This window comes from Symsagittifera roscoffensis, chromosome 9 (assembly GCF_963678635.1).
Source record: "Symsagittifera roscoffensis chromosome 9, txSymRosc1.1, whole genome shotgun sequence".
Lineage (NCBI taxonomy): Eukaryota > Metazoa > Xenacoelomorpha > Acoela > Convolutidae > Symsagittifera > Symsagittifera roscoffensis.
In genome coordinates, this window is record NC_087070.1 from 46,009,988 (window position 1) to 46,031,466 (window position 21,479).

Genomic DNA, 21,479 nt, shown 5'->3' on the forward strand with positions numbered 1-21,479 from the left:
TTTCCTGCTGCCTGCAATACAAAGAATCAAAGAATGCCTGCAATACAAAGTTGGTTGTTGTCGTTGACACGAAGCTTCATTCTCTGTCAGCTCCAGGAGTAACTACTCCAGGAGTAATCACAAACAACTGGCCATAAATGAACTCAATTTTGATATGATCTTGAAATTTTAGCGATACTATTTCTCATTTTCTGAAAGAAGTAATTTAAGAAACTTACCTATTTTTAACAACTGAAAATTGAGTTTGGCACGAACATGATGAATCATTTTAAAAATTTTTTTTATCTCCGATGAAAATTGTTGATAAAAAGTATACTTTTTAAACTGTACAAGAAACTAAATGCTTGTCCAATTCGGCTTGTCTCTCGTTATACTCTTCATCTCAGTTAAGTGCACGATATTGAATCCAAATCTGATGCGCTCAAACGGGATCTCAAGTGTCTAGGAATGATTTAGTGGCTCATATGTTGATCAAAGCGCTTTGTAGCACAAGTTTTGACTGTTTTGCTGCAATGAATTTGCTTTCTGCGTCCCACTCAGTTTATTAAGTCTTACACTTGATCGCAAATCTGGATTTATTGTCGGTTACCATGTGTGTTCATTGTTAGAGTGAAAATTTTTTTTCAGCACTTAACAATGTTTCTATCACGGGTACGAAAACAATACGCATACACAGGGCCGCCTAGGATTTTTTCGAGGGGGGGGGGGCGGATTTTCAAAAAAATTTTCGAAAATTTTGACGACCTTTTTTTTTTAGGTTGACCAAATTGATTTTCCGAGCTCTTCTAAAGCACTAAAAGGTAATGTTTTGGCCAAATTTTCTGCGCCGCAGGCAAATTTTTGAAAAAATTTTGACAAAAAAATCGCGTTTTTTGGGCGCGCGCTCCCCCTCAAAGTTAGTATATATTGGCGCCTTAGGAAAAATTTTAGGGTCGGTCGGCAAAAATGGATTTCTTAAAAAGTACCAAAGGGGGGACCCTTTGGGTCGAATCCCTGAGGGGGAGGGGGCGTCCGCCCCCCTCCCCCCAAATCCGCCCCTGCTCATACACGAGGTTAAAAAAACCGACCGAGTGCCACTTCAACTCGTCGTTTCGAACTTAAATGGCTACTTATTTCTCTAATTTCAGTTTGAATTTTAGACTTGGTTTTTAACTGCTTTTTTTCAATTGTGATTTCGAAGTGGAGCTTCGTCTCTGTGCGTCAGATTTTTTTAAAGCCAAGTCACATGAATTAGTGCCAATTTCTCCAAAATGCCAAATTTAGTGTCCGTGTAGCTGGTATTTGGATGAAAGCATGCGCATATAGCTCAATTAGCAATGGATTACTCTCCAATGTTGTTGGTCGTCGATGGAGTAAGTTCGATTCCCGTAGAGGAAAATTTTTTTTTTTGCTTTTCCATATTTCAGTTTGTTTAATTTTATGGCATTTTCACGCTATTTGAAAGCTTCCATTTGCCATTTTTTGCTTTTGCTTGCGAATTGCAGCTTCGCATCTGTGTCAATAGTGTTTTCCATTTTTTTGTTATCTTCGTTAAAAAAAGCAGCCTTTAGAAGTCGTTTCAGGGTAGAGGTATTGCTCATTTCGTTCGAGAGTAATTGGCTTTGATGCTGACGATGGTTAAGAGTCAATGAACGTAGGGAAGAAACTCATATATTTCGTGATGGTTTTCAAGAGTAATGAACGTAGTGAGTATTCTTATATATGTCTTGCTGATTTTGTATTTTTTTTTGGTAATTTTTCAATTCTGGTTTTTCGCGGTTTGACTAGTGATTTTTTCAAGTTCAGTGAATTTCCGTTGTTAAAAGGAAGGCCAACTCCACTATCGAACAGCAAAAAGGTAAAGGTCATGAAAAACATGGTCGACTTCTAATTTCGAAAATGGAAATTAATTATCAGATTTCGCTGCGAAATCAAAGTTTTGCCTATTGATCCAGTTTTCTCAAGTTGGGTTTATTTTTTAACAAAAAAGTGTTCATCATAAATTGTTCTACAGTTTTATAGAGCTTTAGTGTCCTGTATTTTTTCGAAATTCAAAACGTGAAGGTTTTTGAAACAAAAAACGAGTCATTTTTTTTTTCAGTTTCCTTGCGTTCATTACTCTTTTCCAACTTTCAGTTGGCTATGTTTTCGGGAAAAAGTATTATCCTTTAATCTCGCCCAATTTTGATTGTTCGAGTTTTATTTTCTATTTTTATTAGTTTGCTATAATAACGGTAAATTACGCTCTTCAGTAACGAAAGGGCTAATGTTGCAAAAAAAATGTGACCGAATTTGAGTTTTAAACGTGGATTTAAATTTTTAGATTGGACTAATTTTATCCATAAAAGGGTCAATCTTAAAAAAATGCTTTAAATTCAAAAAAGATTTATGGCCATATTTTTTTAATGGTTTTGAATTTTTTTGTTGGCTATTTTATATGTTGGTTTACTCGATTTACTAAGATAATCGGGAACCATGGTCAAAGGGTTGTGAGCATGAGTACCCCCCTTCCCCCGGTTCAAGCGCTGTTAATTAATCAAACGCATGCCCCTTCTTTCTGCTTAGGGTGTGAGTGAGGGTGGGGATGGTGGTCAAGGGGGAGAGGGGGTGGACTGTAGTGCTTGGGAGGTGATGTATGACAATGCTATGAAGAGTGGAACTTCTGAGTTGATCGAGTTGAGTAGGAAAAGCCTGGAGGAGTGCAGGGCGAGGGCCACTAAAGAGGTCAGCAATGTTCCATTCAAGATCAAATTCAAGTTTTGGTTCTGCTTTCACTTCAGTTTTCTTCAAAAGTATCTCACAAGTATTTCACAGGCTTGTTTTTGGTCCGAATAAATTGTTTCGCATTTTTCCCATTTTAAGAAATCGTGCTTGTTGTTTTCCATCGTCCATAGTCGCTTGTTATTTTAACTGAAATTAGTGTTTTGCGTTCTGGAAAAAATTTTTGTTATTATTCTCGCAGTATCTGATAATTCTGGCAAAAATTTACTTGCAACTTTATTGTCCAACACAAAGAAGAAAAAATCCAGAATGGCTTGGCCAAAATTTTTAGCATTCGCTAAATTTGTTGTTAAAATTTGTTTTGTCTCTTGTAAAAGCAATGCGTGCGTAGTAGAAGTCAATGAGAAGTCGCAATTTAGGTCTAAAATTTGACGTGTTTGTTGGACAGTAAATTTGTCAGTAAGTTATCAATAAATGATGGTGTTGGTTATGATATAAGGCGGCATGCTGTTAAACGATCGGACCCCCTTAGGGTAATCTTTGTTCAGGGCGGGTCGGGAGGCGACGGAACACTATCGTGCAAAGATATCCGACAACTTTACACTTCAACTTCCGATGTCAATGTGCGAAATATGCTCATGCAGAAAAACGCAGCTTGTCTAACAGATTTGGACGAATCAGAAATCGATGTAAGTCGAAAGAAAGAAAATTGGCAAAAACTGAAAGGTTGCAATTATTATTCCGGTGTAATTTCATACAGATTGCGTTTTGTACGCAATAATTCAGTATCTGAGAAATCGTTTAATGGCATGTCGCTTTTACTTCATAAAATTTACTTCATCTTTTTCGCTAAGTTGTCTTGCTAGGTTTGTGTTGTTGAGAGAAGCTTAAAGATGAACAGGCCGTATTTTGCGTTCCAAGTGTTACATATGTTGTCAGAAAGGATATTTATCTAGTTTGGCTTTGCAATGAAACTTGGCCCAGACTGGCTTGAATGCATTGAAAGTTGAATATATTGGCTATTTGGCAACTGGCTGGACGCTGGCGTCGTTTTTCAGGGTGGGGACAGCAATACCGGAGTCACAACCTGCTCCCATTTCTCAACAGTGCTGGCGTCTATGGAAGCAGACCCCAATTCTGACTCGGCTGCTATCAAAAGTGTAAAGGATCAATACGAAAAGTGTCTGGAACAAGGAGGAATCGATACTAATGTGAGTAGATGACGATGAACACCTGGTTATAGAAACCAATTATGGTTCCAGCGTCAAGCCAGTTGCCAGAGACTTCTTTTTCTCGAATTTCATTGAACGGTTTCTCAGATGTGGTTATTTGATGGCTTGTGGAATAAGTTACAAATTAATGGTGTTTTTCTTGTTGCGCTTGTGTTATTTCGTTGCTCTTGTTCCGATCTAATTGAAGTTCCGTTCGATAGTAGTGCTCGCACGTGCTAATGAGTCCGTCTCTAACTTTAAAAAGTATCTTGATTGTTTTCCTTGGTTTCAACTTGTTTTTTCTGTATGTTTTAAAACGATCGTTTATTTATTTTCATAAAATGATAATTTTATGCTCATTTTAAGCTCATTCGTAGGCTCATTTTATGTTATTTCAAGATTCATAAACTTAAGACTGGTACTGCGTATAATTTAGTTTTCTGAAAAATTAATCACTCAATAGTTTGAACAGGCATTTCAGTTTTTGGGCTTACTGATGTCCGGTATTTTGGGTTTAGGGTGGCTCCGGCAATGCGCTGGCTAGTTGTGATTCCATAATGGACACGATTAAGATGATGCAAGCGAACGGCGGGGATTCGGGCGAAACGGAACTGATTCGAAAGTTGCAAGCGCAGTACTCGAAATGTGTAGCGGAGGGTGGCGCTGATATATCAGGCTTGGTTAGTCAATAAAATACTTTTATATCCTTTCTAAGGTTTAAGATCAGTAATTTATTTCACATGCCATCAAGTCCTATATTAATAGTAGACAAAATAGATCGTCAAAATTCTGTCTATAAAATCTTAAAAATCAAAAAGTAGTGGAAAAAGTCAAAACTCCTTGAAAATGTAAATAACAAGTGGATATTTCCGGTCAGTATTTTTCTAAACATTAAGATACGATTAAGCATCCGGTTTATGAAAAGGTCACGCAATTAGTTCATTATACTTGATTGCCTCTTTGGTTGTCGGTCGTTCGTGCTTCTGTTGATGTCAATCAGTGATGTACCGTTTGGTTCCTCTTTGCAATGTTTGTTCTCATGGTGGCACAAAGTTCCAGTATAAAATCTTTTTTTTTCTAATTTGATTGGTAAAAAGAAAGCCACTTGATTCTAAGCTGGTGTCGTCAGCTCCAGGCGCGTCTATTCAGTTTTCTTTCTAGGGCAAGAAAAAGCCCGCCCCCCTCCTCCGAATCTTAAAAATGGAAAATCTTATACTTCCATTTCATCCATAGTGGCTTTTCTTACTTAAATTATGGTAGATAATTTAGTTTATGAACAAATAGAGAACCGAACCGTACATCACTGTTTAGAACGAGGCCGGCTCCAAGGATAACACGTGTGCTACTCTTAGCAGTGCGATCGATGGGCTAAGTCAAACAGTTAAAACAGACCCCTCGCCCGCCAATCAAGAGTCCCTACGGAGTCTAACCGCCAGTTTCAGAACACTGGGCTGCACCGGCAACCAAAATGCCGACTCGGACTATGTAAGTGTCTTGGGGGGAAGGGGGGGAGGGTTGCCAGAGAATGTGGATTAAGATCTCAAGAGGACTTAAAAGAGTGAATTTTTGAATTGATCAAAATTCTTTTGCTGAGAAAAATCCTTTGCTGAGATCTGAAGTTGAAGAAAAAAAATGACCCTAATTTTGACACCATCAACATATCGACATGATTTTTAAAACTCAAATATAAAAAGAAATATGGACTTAAAAACAATCGTATCTATTTTAAAAAATATTTTGACGGTCTATTTAAAAGTTTATCCTGGGATAAGATAAGAGTCAACTTAACCGATAACAAATTTTGAACTATATTGCAACTTCGTTTATTTTTATTGGATAATGTTCATTTGATATTTTAGTCATATGTTCAAGGTTGGTTCTATTTTTAACTCAATTTCGCTCTACTGTTGTTGTAAACATTATAACTATGGATTGGAAAGCTACCTAACTCGGAATTTATGTCCGTGTTTCGAAATCAGCTCGTAGCTGAAGACGACTCGACCAGCAGATCATTTCAAGATTCTTACTCAATAGTAAAAGTTAAGAGGCTTTTGTGTAAAGTTGAGCAACTGCTTTTCTTCTTAATGATTCGGGAGCAAAGGGGGGGGGGGGTTTAACTGAATATTTAAAACTTTCTTGCATTGGGCAAAGAGGCAAAAAAAGGTGGGCTGTTTTGATTTTAAACCTTGGCAAGTGAATTTTAAACCAATCGTAATGCAGAAACTGTATTTTAAACAGAAGCACGGTATCGGTTTAGCTGCTCCCAATCACGAAATTGTGTTCGTCGTGAGCAACCCTGCGGATCATAGTCCCTTCGTCAATATATACGAGGCGACTGTTCTCGAACAAAGCTTGAAGCTTTCGTTCGCGTTTGCCAGGTATCACGCTTGGGGTCCGGCTCTCGTGGAGCTGATGAAAAAGGCGGACTCGGCTGTATTTGACACGACATTTGGCTGGCCGATTAAAGAGTTTTATTTGCCTGTCCAAATTGCACAGCCCAAAGCGCAAATGGTATTTAAACGCATTGCCGATGCTCGGATAGCATGTGTCGCAGTGGTTATAAAGTGTTAGCGGTCGGTTTGCCTGGCAGTCGGTGGTATGAAACCAACACGATGGCAAGTTTTCTATTTTTTGTTTGCCCAAGCGAAGCTTGTGGTTTACTAAATTATTTTAGGTGATAAGATAACGAGTTGCTTGTTCAAATTAATTGGAATCGAACGCGTTTTCGTGAGATGCTAGCGGACAAATATTTAAGAATCTGTTTAAAAAAAGCAGATTAGTTCATGTCTTCCATCTGGGGGAAGTCTTATGAGCTGAATATTTACTTTGTTTGTTTTGACCAGAACGGAGCTTTTGGTTCTGTGTTGCCGAACAGCGAGTTGATGTTAGTTGTGTCAAACGTCGAAAACTTCGGACCGTTTGCCGACGATTTCGCGGAAGTGATTGTCGACTCAGACATCAAACTTTCCGTTTTCTTCGCGATAAACTTCCAATATGCTCAGTTGGACGGTATAATAGCAGCTTCGAAGTCGTCCTATTTCAACACAGGAGCAAATTGCGGGGTTCACTGTAGGTTTAAAATGCCAGTCGGCTTAGAAACCCTGACGGTAAGGAAAATTGTTGCAGCTGTTAGAAATCAGAAGGAATGGTAACGGCTCTTGGAATGTTTCTTCAAAGTTAGCGGTCTAACTTCTTAATCGATGTCGGGCAGCAAAATTGGGATATTTTTCCTGGATTCGGAACTCCGAAACTTTTTGGTCAAAGATTTAAAACGTTTATTTTTGGGAAAAAAAACAGGAAGTTTAACAATGAGTGTCTTAATGTCTGTCGGTTTTGGTTCAAAGGATAAATATGGAGTTATATCTGGGAACTATGCTCATGAGATAGTTCTCATCACCTCATTTGAAGACTCAACTCGGCCTTGGATAAATGAAGCACAAACAGACCGACTGGTCGAATCAGCAGTCGCTCTTACGGTTATCCAAGCAACACAGTACTACTACGTGCAGCTCCTAGGAGTTATCGAAGACAACGATGCTCCCTTATATGACTTGGCTCTGAACTCAGAATCGACAGATCTGAAAGGAACTCCTGGCTCTCTATTCAGCCTGCAGAGTCAAGATATGAGCGCGAAAAGTGAAATGGTAGTTTTAAGTGGTGATGCTTGCATGCTGCAGATTATGATATTAAGTAGGTCGGGAAGCAAACGCATAAAATCGAATGTTGAATAGCAAGAGACTATGAAAGGAATTGCTTGTTTTTTTCTGCATTTATTGCGGGGAACGTCTTCGGTCCTAAAATGGTTGCTATTTTCGGCTAAGATTTTCTGTATTAGTCCGACCGATTCACGACAGTACGACCGATTCACGACAGTACGACCACCTTCACGAAAATCCGAACACTCCTACTAAATTGGTCGCCGTTGTCTGCAATGAATTTTTTCTACATTCTTCCGACCACTTCACTTCAACTAGGAGCTAAAGCATGTTTCAGTGTCAGTGAACAAAATACGAATCTTGTTTTTGTGAATTTTTCGAATCTACGAAGCCGCTCTTGTGAAAAAATCCAAGATTCCTACAATGTCATCGAACAAGAGGCCATGTTTGTTTTCAGGATTCTGGATATTAATTCACGCGTTTTCTGCAAAGATTTACCTATAAATTTTTAGTCCAAATACGGATGAAATTTTAGGGTAACTATGGAGCTATCTCAGGGAAGAACGCCCATGAAATAGTTCTCATAACTTCTTACCAAGACAGTATGGACGTTGAGTCCACGATAACAGACGTGGATACTAAAGGGTTGCAAGAAGCAGGAGTCTCTCTCACAGTTGTTCACGCTCGACAGTTCTCTTATATTCAACTTATGCGAGTTATTAACTACAACAATGCAACCTTGTTTGATTTGTCACTGGAAAAGGGCTCCAATCTGAAAGGAACCCCGGGGTCTTTGTTCACACTGCAAAGCCAAGACCTGGACGCAAAAAGTGCAATGGTAATACAAAAAAGGGCGATTGAAGTATCATCGAATTTGACAGCATGTTGTAAACTGTAGATCATAATATCGCGGCGGTCGGGAAGCTATTCATGGAAAAGTGATTTGTTTGGTATGAAAAATTTTTCTCTCTTGGATAAGAATAGGTCCGTCAATATAAAAGTTTTACTTCCGTTGTCTGTTGGAAAAGTTTCGGCTGATTTATCGTCACTTGATCTCATTGGATGCCTTGTCACTCTTGAAAGTGGCAGGGGTTTGTAGGCATTTGCAAATGGGGTTTGTCACTTCTTTCTCGTGCTTCCGTTGAAACCGTTCTGATTGGCCTGCCTGCTCTCGCTTGTGTTTTCCGAGATGATTTCAATGATGAAATATCTAGTCCATGGTTCTGTTGTTTCGCTTAGTTGCTCAACTATCTAAAATCCTATCCTTAAATGCACTGCTAGTTCCAAAATTGTCAACGGCTTATTCGTTATCTCGGACATTATTGCGGCTCCAGACATATTTTAACTTAAATTTTTATTCTTAAAAAGAGAAAAAAAGTATTCGGAGCGTTCATTTATGCTTGAGGCTCGACCAATAAAATAATATTTTGCGATACTTACAACTATTTCATATGCTTAGGCGCCCGGCAGAAATTCGGTAATGTCGCCCAATGTCAAAATCGTGGTTGCATCATCAGCAAAACCATACAAACTCATTTTTACGGCACCTCACGCTTGGAGTCAACACGAATTCATTGTGACTAACCAACCCGAAATGGTGATGATGTTCCCTGGATTAACTGAGCCGAACCAATTTATGGGCCAAATATTACCACAGCTCCAGGAGACAGTCCATGATGTTGTGAACTCGAGAAATTTTATGGCGCCAAGAAGCGGATTTGTTGTAAGAGTCGAACCAGATTTGAGCTTGTTTTGGGTGTCTTGCCATTTTTTAATCTTAATAACAGCGAAAATAGCAACCGCAAAATTGCAGTGAAACTAAACCTCTGCACTGTTGTTAAGCCTGTGGTTTCATGGAATTTTTCGAAATAAAAGTCAATAATTTAGAAATTGCTGCCCGACCGACCGCTAACTTATTTGCATGTTATCTGTATTGTGAGTGCAACAAGCTATTGGTGTAATTGTGAATTTCTTGTCACCTCTCATTCTAACTTAGAGTCTTTCTTGTGTAGTCAGTCAAACATAATTACAATTCTTAATCATTAAATTCGCGAAGAGAAGCATGAATACGCTCGTCTTTTGATCCAGTTTCAATTTAGTTACGGTAGAAAACATAATATTAAATTTTTTCAAATGTTTTTGGTATCCGTCCTTTGCTTAAATTCGAGATAAGCCCATTATTACACAAGCAAAGCTTGTGTGATAGTATGAACTCTGGTTTTTTCCAACCTAAGTCGCTAATATTAGTGTTCATTTTGAGCATAAACCAGCTTGCATAAACCAGCTATTAAGTGTAGCCAATGCTAAGGATATTAGGGAAGGAGACCCCCAACAAAATAAGAGGGTTCGAACCTGGGCAGGGTCTGATGCTTTAAATGAAATTTTTCTTATAGGAGTTAAAATTCGTCCGCTCTATAAATTGAGGCATGTTAGTTGCTAATTTTTTTTTCAAATTGACTGGTACTGCTAATGCGTCATTTCAGAAGTTTTGTAGGCTCAAAGTTTTACGCATTTAATTTTTCCCAGTAGCTTTATCGGTCATATTTTTGCTTGTGCATGCGAAGTGCAACTTCACCTCTCTGTATAATTGGTATAAAATGATTCAAATTCAGAATTATTTAGAGTTATAAGCGCAAGTTTAGAGCAGCGTTTTTAGCTGCTTTCTGTTGTTCAAAGTAGGGAATGGCCAAGAAAGCGCTCGCTAAAAGAAGTTTCAAATGAAGTTTTCCGGTTACGAAAAAAAACAAGTATTTTGAGCCTAAATCTCTACTTTTCATATAACGAACGTTACTCGATTGTGTTAATTGCTCGAAATTAGTGTAAATCCTCACAAATTTCAAAGCAATTTTAGTCGACTCTGGGAATTTTTTTTAATAGTTGGAATTACGTCTGAAAGGTCTAAAATGTGAATACATCACTCGACCCAATCCAATTGTTCTATGTAGTACCTCATTTTGCGTGGAACACAACAGAAAAAATCTAAAACACCCGAATACAAAGTTCTTCCCCATCTTCAATGGTCGGAGGAAAAAGAGGTTTGAAACGAGATTTAAATGCACCAATCATTGATGTTCGACACGTTTAATTTGAGACGGCAGGATTAATCTTATCTTTTGCAATTGAGGCAAGCTTGTTGGTTACAATGATTACTCTACGTATAAAAAATTTGTTTCAGCAATACTTGACACTGATTACACTTTCACAGGTCGGAACAACAAGTACTGCAAATTTTTTTTTAAAAACGTAGAGCATTCATTGTAACCAACGAGCTTGCCTCAATTGCAAAAGATAAGAATAATCCTGCCGTCTCAAATTAAATGTTTTTCTTGATAGTGGCCACATTTTACAGGTCGGAACAACAAGAAAACAACATTTTTCAAAATGTAGTCAGTTTCGTTTGAAAAAGTAAAGCGAGTGTGCGAGTAGCCTTTTTTTGCGATGAAAATTGGTTACTTAAGCCGTGGTGTGGTAAACATGGGTTTACTCCAGGAAGACGAATTTCGGAGCTTCATTCAGCGCTTTCCTTACAATAAAAATTTTTCAAAATGCAATTTGCATAAACTAGGAATTTTTTTCATTTTGTTTCAATGTTTTTTTGTCTTTTTTTAATGCCTGCAATTTAGTCGATTAAGACTAAGTGGCAATGAGCGTAGTGGAAAGTTTTAAGTATGTCGTGATGATTTTTGTTTTTGAATGATTTTTGTTCATGCTGAATTTTGTTTTTTTTTCCCGGTTGGAATTATAATTTCATCACTATCGAACTATGATTTCTCCATGATATTTTTTGAAGGCAACTCCATCGAAAAGTGTAAAAGTCTTGTAAAAATGTGGACGACTTCGAATTCAAAATGGATTTTATATCTCTGATTTCCCGGCGGAATAAAAAACATATTGATCCAGTTTCCTCAAATTGGGTTAGTTTTACTACACTTGCGATAAGCAAGGGTATTGCCATCGCGTGCTAGACTTTTTGTCGTTTAAGAACTTGTTCACAGTAGGATCTCCAATTTCAAGATTTCCCTTTTCAGTACGCTGCACGTTTTTTCAGTACGCTGCACGCTACGATTTTTTGTTGTGATAAAGTGTTCAGTTAGTTTAACTTAACTTAATAATCTAAAATTTCCGGAAAATTCGCTTTCTTAAAAGTTTGACTTGGTTGTCTTGTGTACGAAGGTGTGACGGGTGTTGTACTTTGTTTAAAAATCAGGTTGTTTTTGGTAGAATTGTTTTGTAATTTATGAAAGTGCGTGTATTTTTTTTACTGACGGGCTTCTTTTTTGTGATCTTTTTTTTTGCTGTAGTTCAGCTACCTTGCCGTTGCGTATTAGCTTCTTATTTGACAAGATTGATATTTTTGGGTCAATTTCATAGGCTTCTAGAGTTTTCCTTTTTTGTAATTTCTTTTTGTATTTTATTGAAATTTTCATAATCAAAATTTTTGAAATTTCGGTGTTTATTTTTTGTTCATTTCGATCTCTGTTTTTAGCAAGCAGTCGAAAGTGTATATTAATGCATCCGGATGTTCTTGATGGACATGCAGTTTGTTTGGTTCCAAGGTTTTCAACGAATTGAAGGACCTTTTGGATCATGATTTTCGGGCCGAAACCTCTTTTTTCGTATTCTTTCCATCTAATTGTTATCAGAAAAGAATGAAGGGAATTAGTGTAGAATGTGTCCTTCATGTTTTTGGCAATCGAGTTCTATAAGAGTTGCGAAAAATATCCAGGGTTTTCAGCCGACGATTTCCAAATAAATCATTTAATTGTTCTTTTTTGTACGTGCCAGACTATCTTGAGAATTTTGGCATGTAGTTTGCTATCGCAATTGGTGCGAAGCTTCGTTTCGACTCTATGTCAAAAAGTGTCATTTTGGAAACTTGAATAGCTTCAAGGGCACCGATTTTTCTTCGAGATAAAAATTAGTTTTTGTCCAATTATCCTCTAATACATTTACTAACCCAATTTTTTTTATGCCCACTGCATATAGATTATAAAATTAGGGATCCCAGTGAAGTTTTTCATAAAAGAAGTTGGTCTTTTTTCTGTTTCTCTGCGTTCATTGACACTTTTCCTCTTGTCTGATGGCTATGTTAATATACTAAAGCTCGAAGCTTTTGTCTTTCCTATGATTGCACCATGACAAATCCGAAGACAGCTTTCGCTTTACTATCAAAAAGGCAAGAAGATTTTTAAAAAAGAAAAATTATCTCACAAATAGCTCAACTTGCCCGAACAATGATTCAAAATTTTCAATATACGTTTTAGAAAAAATGGGAATTTTTCCAAAAAACCTTGAGAGCAAACTAAAAATATTTTTGTTGGACGTGATTGCTACTACTGATTGACTGTAACCTTCAAATGATAAAATCATTGCATGTTTCCTTGTGAGTTTTGTGTTTTTTTTTAATCTCACTCGTTATTTTGAGTAGAATTTTTTCTTAAAAAATAGAGCTTAAAATTAATTCTGAAGCCAGGAGTGGATCTGGTTTTAGGGTTTTTCGAGGGGTGCGGTGCGCGAATTTTTTTAAACTAAATAAATTACTGTGCCGAAATTGTGTGCGCCACAAGCGAATGTTTTAAAACTACAGGCCAAAAATGATTACCGTTTTAGAAATATTTTTGGAAGGTTTTGACCAATAAAGTGAGTTTTTTCAGCGCGCGCTCTCGCCTCTTCTTAATTAGTAAGCTTTGGCGACAAATGCGATTTAAGATAAACTTGAGGACTGGTCGCTAACGCCTAGCTGCGACCTTTAACTCTAACCTCCTTCCTTCTAACTCCTGCATTTTTGCATTATTATGGCATAGTATCCCTTAACTTTATCAGTGATTCTGTTGCACGTAGCGCTTAGCATTTATTTAATGGCAAAGGGATCATTTTGAGAGAGGGTAGACGCTTAAAAAATTCTGTTTTTGCATGCTTTGTTAATTTCTGACTGATTTCATCTGTACTTTCATTTAATAACCACAATCACCTTTCTAAGATGCTTAAACAAGCACACATACTTGATACGACCTTTTGGTTTTTATATTGAAAGTCAAGTTTTTATTTCTATCTTTAACTTAGTCTTGCAATTGGAAATAGTTAGCTGAAACTACTCTAATTTCTCGAAAAGAATAATTGAATCTAACGTGTCTTGTGTGTCTGCTTGATTTCAATATTTCATGATGATTTTGTGGTTCCCATTTCAGATTCTTCAGAAGCAAGTGACCTTGAACAAGCCCTTCAAGAACCTTGACGCAGAAACAAACAAAACAATGCCCATTGCAAAATTCGAGAGTTTCAACAACATCACCACTGTAACTGTGGACGGTGGAAAATTCCTTCGTGTCATTTTTGCTCTGGACATTTCACGCTTGACGGCCAAAGACAGAGTTCAGTACCCGGCGATAACCGTAAAAGCTCCATTTGCTCCTGTTAAAGGGAGGAAGTCTGGAAGCCAGAGTTCGTTCTCGTTCTCGCCCGATAGTTACAAAGATGGCGAAAGTGATGTGGTTAAGAAGTTCAACGAAACTAACACAGTCCGATTCATGATTCCACTTGAAGGACGAAAGGTAAATATGATCCATCTTCACAAAGCTCAATGGTTGTTTCCTGGGGCAGATTGAGTGGAGAAAGCGGAATAAGAAATTTTCTCTATTGATCCCGTTTTCTCAAATTGGATTTTTCTCAACAAATAAAATTCAATCAAAACTTACTCTTCCAAATTCAAAAATTTCCAAGACAATAGATATAGTTTTTTTCTTGATCTCTTGGAGTTTATTGGAACTTTACAACTGTACGTTAGTTATTTTTAAGCGTCGATTAACGTAGTGACTCTTACACTGGTCGTGATGATTTTTTGTCTGCTTTTTTCATGAAACGTCGAAAAAAGTTCACGTTCAAATTTGACATTTCGCTGTTTACACTAGCCAGCTTCCCAGCGTTTTTGTATTAGTACGAACCTTATTTTTTCTAACCTAACTCGTAACTAGCAGTTTTCATTAAAAGTGTTCACTTGTTTGCTATAATCACGACCTGTAGCAATGGAAATTTCATCGCACCTGTTCTCTGCTTTATTTGTGGCTAGTTTTTGTGATTTAGTAAGCGTCCGTGGTTAGTGCGTGAGATTGATAATCTCTAGGTCTCAGATCGGATTCGAGAAGTAGTCGAATTTTTACTTATTCGAGGCTTATTTCTACGTTGTCTCATTGCACTTTATAGAGCTACGTTTTGTCGGGTTCCGCTAGTGTTTGCGAAGCACAGCTTCGCCTCTGTTGTGATTTTTGATTTCTGTTTAAGTTAATTTCCTTTGATGAAAGGAAGGAAAACTCCACTATTGAAGAACGAGTTTTAATTTGCGAGATATCCCCGAAAATTACAAATTTTACCTTTTGATCAATCTCTCTCAAAACATGTTAATATTTTATTAAACGTGGCAATCATAAATCTTTCTTGGAAGTAAAAGCGCTTTTAAGTCATCTATTTTTATCTTGGAAATTCGAAAATCCAAGTCTGTCTGTTGGTCATATTTTATCATTCGAAATTGTTGCTTGCTTTTAGTGCCAGATTTAAAAAGCAATTAGATTCAGAGCCAGTATACTCTAAATAAGAAATGATTTCAGAACTTATAAAGGTAAAGTTGTAAACTTGAAAAGTTTTGCTCGCATTTAGTTAGGGCCGAGGCTCCGCTTTTGGATGTGAAAATTCTTGCCAATTATTTGCGCTGTTTTTGAGCTGTTTGTTGCATGTCAGCAACATGCTTGTCATTGGTCGTTCATTATAGATCTAGTTTGAAGTACTTACCTCAATTGGCAAATAGCTATAGCAAGGATAGCCAGTTGCTGTGCAAGTAGCACGTAATGTTCCGACCACATTCGTAAAAAACTACAAGAAAACTTTCCTTTTTTCAAATTAGCGTTATTTATTCTGCGTGGTGAAATTATAGAACTATAAAGCGCGTAGAAAATTAATAAATTTGACATAAAATTCTACAATTGTCTTCAAAGAATAAATAAGCGAAAAAATGAATGAAAATTTTTACGGCCAAGAAAGCGCTTAATAAAGCTTCCAAAAACTGATTTTATTTTTAGTTAAATCTAGTTGTTTTTAAACTCAAATGGCTAATATTTATATATAATGAGCGTTACTGGATTGCTTTACTTGCTCGAAGTTGGACTTAAACTCGAATATTTCAAACCGTTTTTCTCAAGACGGAAAATTTTTTGGAAATCTTCTAATGTCGTTCGAATCACGACTGAAAGTGCTTTAGTATGATGTAGCACTCAATCCATTCCAATCAATAGTCGCGGTACCTGATTTTGCGTGGAAAACAAAAAACTAAAACACACCCGAATGCAAAGTTCCTACACATTTTTCAAATTGTTTTGCAATCAAAAGGACATTTGAATCTTTTCTGTCAACAATGGTGCGCTGTTTAAGTTACTCGTGACAAAGGGGATTTTTCGGGCTTTTAAAAAATGCTATGGTCGGAAAAGGTTAATAACGGAAGTTCTGGGCCCGTTTCGAGAAATTTTGGTGGCTTGAATTTTGAAAGTAGTTTTTAGCTTACATAAAACCACTATATCAAAAAGGTGCGATTGTTGACGAAAATGGAACTTTGAATTGTTTTTCGAATTTTAGATTCAGCGGATTAATAAACTAACTTAATGATTTGATTTTCTCAGAAAATTTAGAAACGTTTCCCAAATTTGTTGCTCGTGTATGTGATGTGCAAATTGGCATGTTTTGAAGGCCTCCTTTTGGTAATGCTGTTTGTTTGTCTTAGGCTATTGGAAACTGGACTATCACAGTGTTCGAAGATCTATCCAAGCCGGAGATTTCGGGCCAACTTCTGGTGGACATTCCAGCCTCGAACCCTCTTGTGATCGACCCTCCGAAGGAGAACAAAAAATCAACTGCCTCTGAGCCGACAAATGAAAATACCGAAAACGAAGCAGAGACCGAGGCGGAGAAAGCGAAGAGATCTTCGGAGTTGTTTATGGAGGATGATATTATTCCCGAATCAAAATCGGAAGATGTCGGAGCCGAGTTGCAGTCGCCTGTTGAGCTAATGGACGATGATGAAGCGACAAGTGAAGATGCAGAAATGGACCCGAAGGCAGCCCGAGCGAAGTTGATTCAAAAACACCTGGACGAGAAGAATGGTCCCATCGTAAGACTGAGTGGAAAAATAGTTGAAGAGAAACGGTAAAAATTTTCCTTTTTTTAACAATTTTTCTCGATGTTTTTGAAAAATCATGCAATGGAACCAATGGAATGGGAAAGCGGACAATCGTAACTATAATGCGTTTTGTGCGAAGTGGAGTTTTGATTCCGTGTCTCGTTTTTCGTGAAACAAACTTGTCTGCTAACTTGTTTAGAGAGATGTACATAATGTGTGGCTACTAATGTTTAAAACGCTGCTTCCGTTTTGTCGCTTTACTTGTGCGATTTTGCCGTGATTCGTCTTCTACTAATTCAGTGTTCATTAACAACGCGTTGTGTGCGTTAATTTTTTAGGGGAACAATTGGAGATAAATATAGAAGTGTTCGAAAATAGAAGTTTTTCGAACAAAATTTTCAACTGCCACAACTATAATGAGAAATTTAATTGTGTTTTAGCCAAACAAAATTTTGAAGTGTTTTTGTTTTATACTTTTTACGGCACTATCGAAGCACTTAAAAACACTATTCGTAGTTTCCCCAAGAAACTTTAATTTAATTTCGGGGGTATATAGTATAACGAAAGTAAGGCTTCGGCTACTTTGTGGCAGTTTGTGTACTCTTGTTGTGTTTGCAGTTCGAAGATGAAGAAAGTAGTAGCTGAGTTGACATGGGGAGATTACCATGCCATTCTGGACGCAGAGGTCAAGGTCATGTTCGAGTGTGGAACTGCAGGGGACAAGACGAACACCAGGAACAAGGACGAGACCAGCAGAACCATCACTCTACTCGACAACGGAGCCAGTGAGTCGTAATTGTAGACACGCACGCACATACTCACACATACATACATAAATACACGCACGCACAGACCAGCAGATTTAGGGGGGGGGGCGTTGGTCCCCCCTCAGGTATTCGATCCAAAGGGTCCCCCTTTGTACTATTTTGAGATATCCATTCTAGGCTGACTGACCCTAAAATTTGTCTAAGGGCGCCTTCGACGCCTGATCATACTAATTTTGAGCTGTTTTTTAGCCTGTTTTTCAAAAAAAAAATTGCCTGTGGCGCAGAAAATTTGGTCAAAATGGGGTCTTTATTGTGATTTAGGAGAGCTCAGAAAATCAATTGGTCGGCCTAAAAAAATGGTCGACAAAATTTTTTCTAACCTAAGTCGAAAATATTGGTACAACTTTTGGGGCACCTTTACGGCTTTTTGATGACATGTGCATTGAAATTCAATTAGTAATAAGTAAAGGCACAGTTGATACATTTTAAATTCATCTATTGAACCTTAAAAAGCTATTTGTTCCAAACAACATAACAATCATAAAAACTCGATTTCAGAAATTTTCTAACTCGATATATCTTGCAATTTTTTGAAATTTGCATAATTCATACGTAATGTGGCTTTATGCTTTCCAATTTATTACATGCAAAATTAATTAGCATGCCTTCAGTTGGTTATACTCCAAATTGCTTGCAAAATTGTTTTTGGTGCATGGCATTGGCAATTTGTTAGCATATGTAGCTGCTTTATTTGTGACTAGTTTGTCGGTTGCTAAGCGTTCGTGGCCGAGAGGGCAGGGCGTCACACTCCCATTCTCGTGGTCGCAGGTGCGAAGCTTTGCATAGCAAATTTTTACTAATTCGAGGCTTATTTATACTTTTTATTATTTCACTTTATATAGTATTAGTACTCTTATATAGGTATTGCTGATTTTTTTGTTTGTTTTTAGGAAAAAGTCTGAAAATTTGTTCGAGCTCAATTTTGATTTTCCGCAATTTGACTTGTGCTTTTTTTAAGTTCAGTGCATTTCTATTGTTAAAAGGAAGGCAAACTATCACAAATTGTTCTACAAATTCAAAGAGCTTTGAGGCCATCAATTTTTTTCTTCAAACTCAAAAGTTGAACTCAAAAGAAGTTTTTTTTTCAGTTGCCTTGCGTTCGTTACTCTTTTCCAACTGTCAGTTGGCCATATTTTGTCCTGTTCCTGCTAGTGTTTGCGAAGCGCAGCTTCGGTTCTGTGTTCAATTATAATTTTACCCATTTTTTTTATCATCGGTTAATGCTCGTGCTTGCGTTTTTCGCCTCTCTGCAATTGAATTTTTTGAATCGTTTTTCTATTATTGATTCTATTTGCTATTTTGCAATGCTTCACCCTTGAGTTTTAGATGTCTCGCTCTAGATGCTATTGGCAAATAAAGCTTTTTCGTTACTAGCATTGCGTTGGAATTAAATGCTGTTTGTTTAAATTGAAACGTTTCAAATTAAAAAGAAAGAAGTAAATCTGTTGAAATTAAGATAAAGTTTGTAATATACAATCAGAAAAATTGAAATTAGACGATAAAACTTACAAAATGGTGCGGAATTATGAAATTAAAAGAGCTTTAAGAAGATGTTTTTTTCTTCGAAAGATGGAAAATTTTTCAAAACAACTTCAATCATTTTTTTTTTTGTTTCTTTGTTCTTTCATTAACTTTCTGTTTTCCATAATGTAAGTGTTTTCTTTCAAAATCTGTACATTTTTTTGATAAATATTAACAGATGGAGACGTGACAGCTGGCGACGGAGTATACTCTGGCTTCTTCGTATACACGAGCAAGATGAGGTGCAGTGGACGTCTGGTGGCCACGGGAGTCCAGGGGGGACCTCAACATCTGAGAGACTTGGGAAGAGTATCCACTGTTGACATGGCCCCAGGTCAGTCTGCAAGAATTCTACAAATTTTCATTTTGACACGTCTTGCAATTCAATGCTAAATTTCCTCGAATTTTGTTGTGAATACTATAGTTCACGAAACTGCTAATAGCATATAATTACTGATTCTGCAAGATAAATGCCAAATAATTGGTAATCCAAAACAGCACGGTAGTCGAATTCCTGATTCTGAGTACTGTTTTGTCATACTCATGCTACTAATATCTAATTTATTTTTTTCCTGTTACTTCCAGGAGTGATCTTCACACGAGAAGCAGAGCAGACTGTGCCAGCATTCAGACGAGAACTGGTGCTTGAGTCGTTCGACAACAGTGCGGGACAGACCACCTCGGAGGTGGACAAGATAGCCCCGGCGAGAGTGATCGACTTGGCTCTAGTGGACTCTTCGCTGAGCAAGAGGACTGTTCAGATGAAGTTCACCAGAAGTGGAGATGATCTGGACAAGGTCACCATTGGTAAGGAAGACGACATGTGTTTATGGTAGATAGTTGAAACAGTAACAGATTTCACTTTTTGCGAATTTATGAAAAATATAGTTAATGCCAAGTTGTTGACAATATCCTTTCCGGTCACCGAATCTAAAGGTCACCGGTCATCGAAGTTGCTCAAGGTCACAGTTCACAGATATTGCCAACCATTTGGCATTAATTATAAAATTCAAGCAAATTTGATTCGAGTTTGTGTTCAAAAAGAGCATTGGCATTTCAGTTAAGAACCTGTCTTAATATAGGTTTTTTTGATGACCTTGGTTGAATTGGTGTCTTTGTGTATAATAGGCAAGATGGTGCAGTATGACATCCGCATCAGTGCCAACCTGACCGAGATGTACCTCAACTTCGACTCGTGCTTCCAACTCAAACCAGAACACCTCGTGGACACCCGCATCATGCCCGATTTCACCACTCCCTACACCCTACCCATGTTCACATTCACAGTACCCGAAGACGTCTGGCTGCAAAGCACCTCCAAGGTTTCTACCCGAATAATTTAAAGCTCTAATGGTCTTGATAGATGCAAAAACAAATTCTCATTTCTCTATAGGTATTGTTTTTGCGTGTATCATGTTAAGAATATCTTTTTTTTACATCAGGACAAATAAACAGTGTTATAAAAGCCGAAGTCTCCGTTTTGTAATACCCAAAAACGAGACTGCGTGGCCTTAAATTTTGTTGTTTTTCAAACAATTTTCTTGCTATCAAACCAAAGAACTGTAAATGGTCTCTGTTAGAAAAAAGATCTTTCGAAAAAAAATTCGTTCTCAATGATTGTTTGTGTTGCAGGTGTTTGCTGTGGGTCTGCGTGCGAATGATACCCTGAATTCCAGTCCCGTGTCCAATGTGGTCATAGTGGCTCTCAAGGATCCCCCCACCACCTTCGTGCCCGTATTCATCGCCGCCCTACTCCTCATCGCATTCATACTTCTCTCCACTCTCTTCTACGTCGTCCGAAGAGCCGCAAGGTACACATTTTCTTAACTTTCAATTTCTTCTTTATTAATTTTAGTTCCTGTGAATCGCAGTCTATTTGCGGAGGAGCTATCAGTTGGCCGTAACAGACCTGTATAAGAATAGTCCATTTGTATTATTTCTCTTCGTTCCAGACTGAGTTATTTAGTTGTACAAGACTTTAGTGCGTCTAGAACTTTCATGAATTAATTTTTATTATTTTAACTCTGTTTTTTTTTTCCTTCCAATCTGCTGGATTGAGAATGGCCATTGATAGGCAGCTAATTGGTATTTTGTTGTTCCTTGTGGAAATATCTAAATGGTTGCATTTTCTGGCTCTTTTTTCTCACCCCATCACCACCTGCAAAAATGGCTTGGAGAAGAACGAAAAAGATCCCATTTTTTTCTCGAAACAGACTTTGTTCTTACACTCCTGAGAAATGAGAAGGTAACGATGCCGACGGATATTTTTATCTACGCGAATTAAGAACATTAAAAAAGCATATTGGTGATTGAATGTTTTATCGTATTGAAGACATTTGAAGTCTTTTTTTGATAAAGAAATTTGTCAGTTTTCCACTAGGCAACGTCGGTTTCTTGTAAGGAT

The 21,479-nt window shown here is 37.5% G+C and overlaps 1 protein-coding gene across 23 annotated transcripts in view; it reads left to right on the top strand.

Moving 5' to 3' along the window:
• LOC134854903 (uncharacterized) overlaps positions 1-21,479 on the top strand; it is an 86,425-nt gene that overhangs the window by 62,964 nt on the left and 1,982 nt on the right. For 11 of the 23 annotated variants that reach the window (XM_063871268.1, XM_063871269.1, XM_063871273.1 and 8 more), the window contains 13 exons: positions 2,545-2,703; positions 3,249-3,389; positions 3,759-3,911; positions 4,430-4,591; positions 5,223-5,396; positions 8,103-8,405; positions 13,756-14,118; positions 16,332-16,753; positions 17,346-17,512; positions 19,254-19,409; positions 19,661-19,882; positions 20,204-20,397; positions 20,708-20,886. In XM_063871268.1, coding sequence (XP_063727338.1) covers positions 2,545-2,703; positions 3,249-3,389; positions 3,759-3,911; positions 4,430-4,591; positions 5,223-5,396; positions 8,103-8,405; positions 13,756-14,118; positions 16,332-16,753; positions 17,346-17,512; positions 19,254-19,409; positions 19,661-19,882; positions 20,204-20,397; positions 20,708-20,886 — 2,795 coding nt within the window. The remainder of the gene's footprint in view (positions 1-2,544; positions 2,704-3,248; positions 3,390-3,758; positions 3,912-4,429; positions 4,592-5,222; positions 5,397-8,102; positions 8,406-13,755; positions 14,119-16,331; positions 16,754-17,345; positions 17,513-19,253; positions 19,410-19,660; positions 19,883-20,203; positions 20,398-20,707; positions 20,887-21,479) is intronic. The other 12 variants (XM_063871278.1, XM_063871281.1, XM_063871285.1 and 9 more) reach the window with 4 other exon arrangements.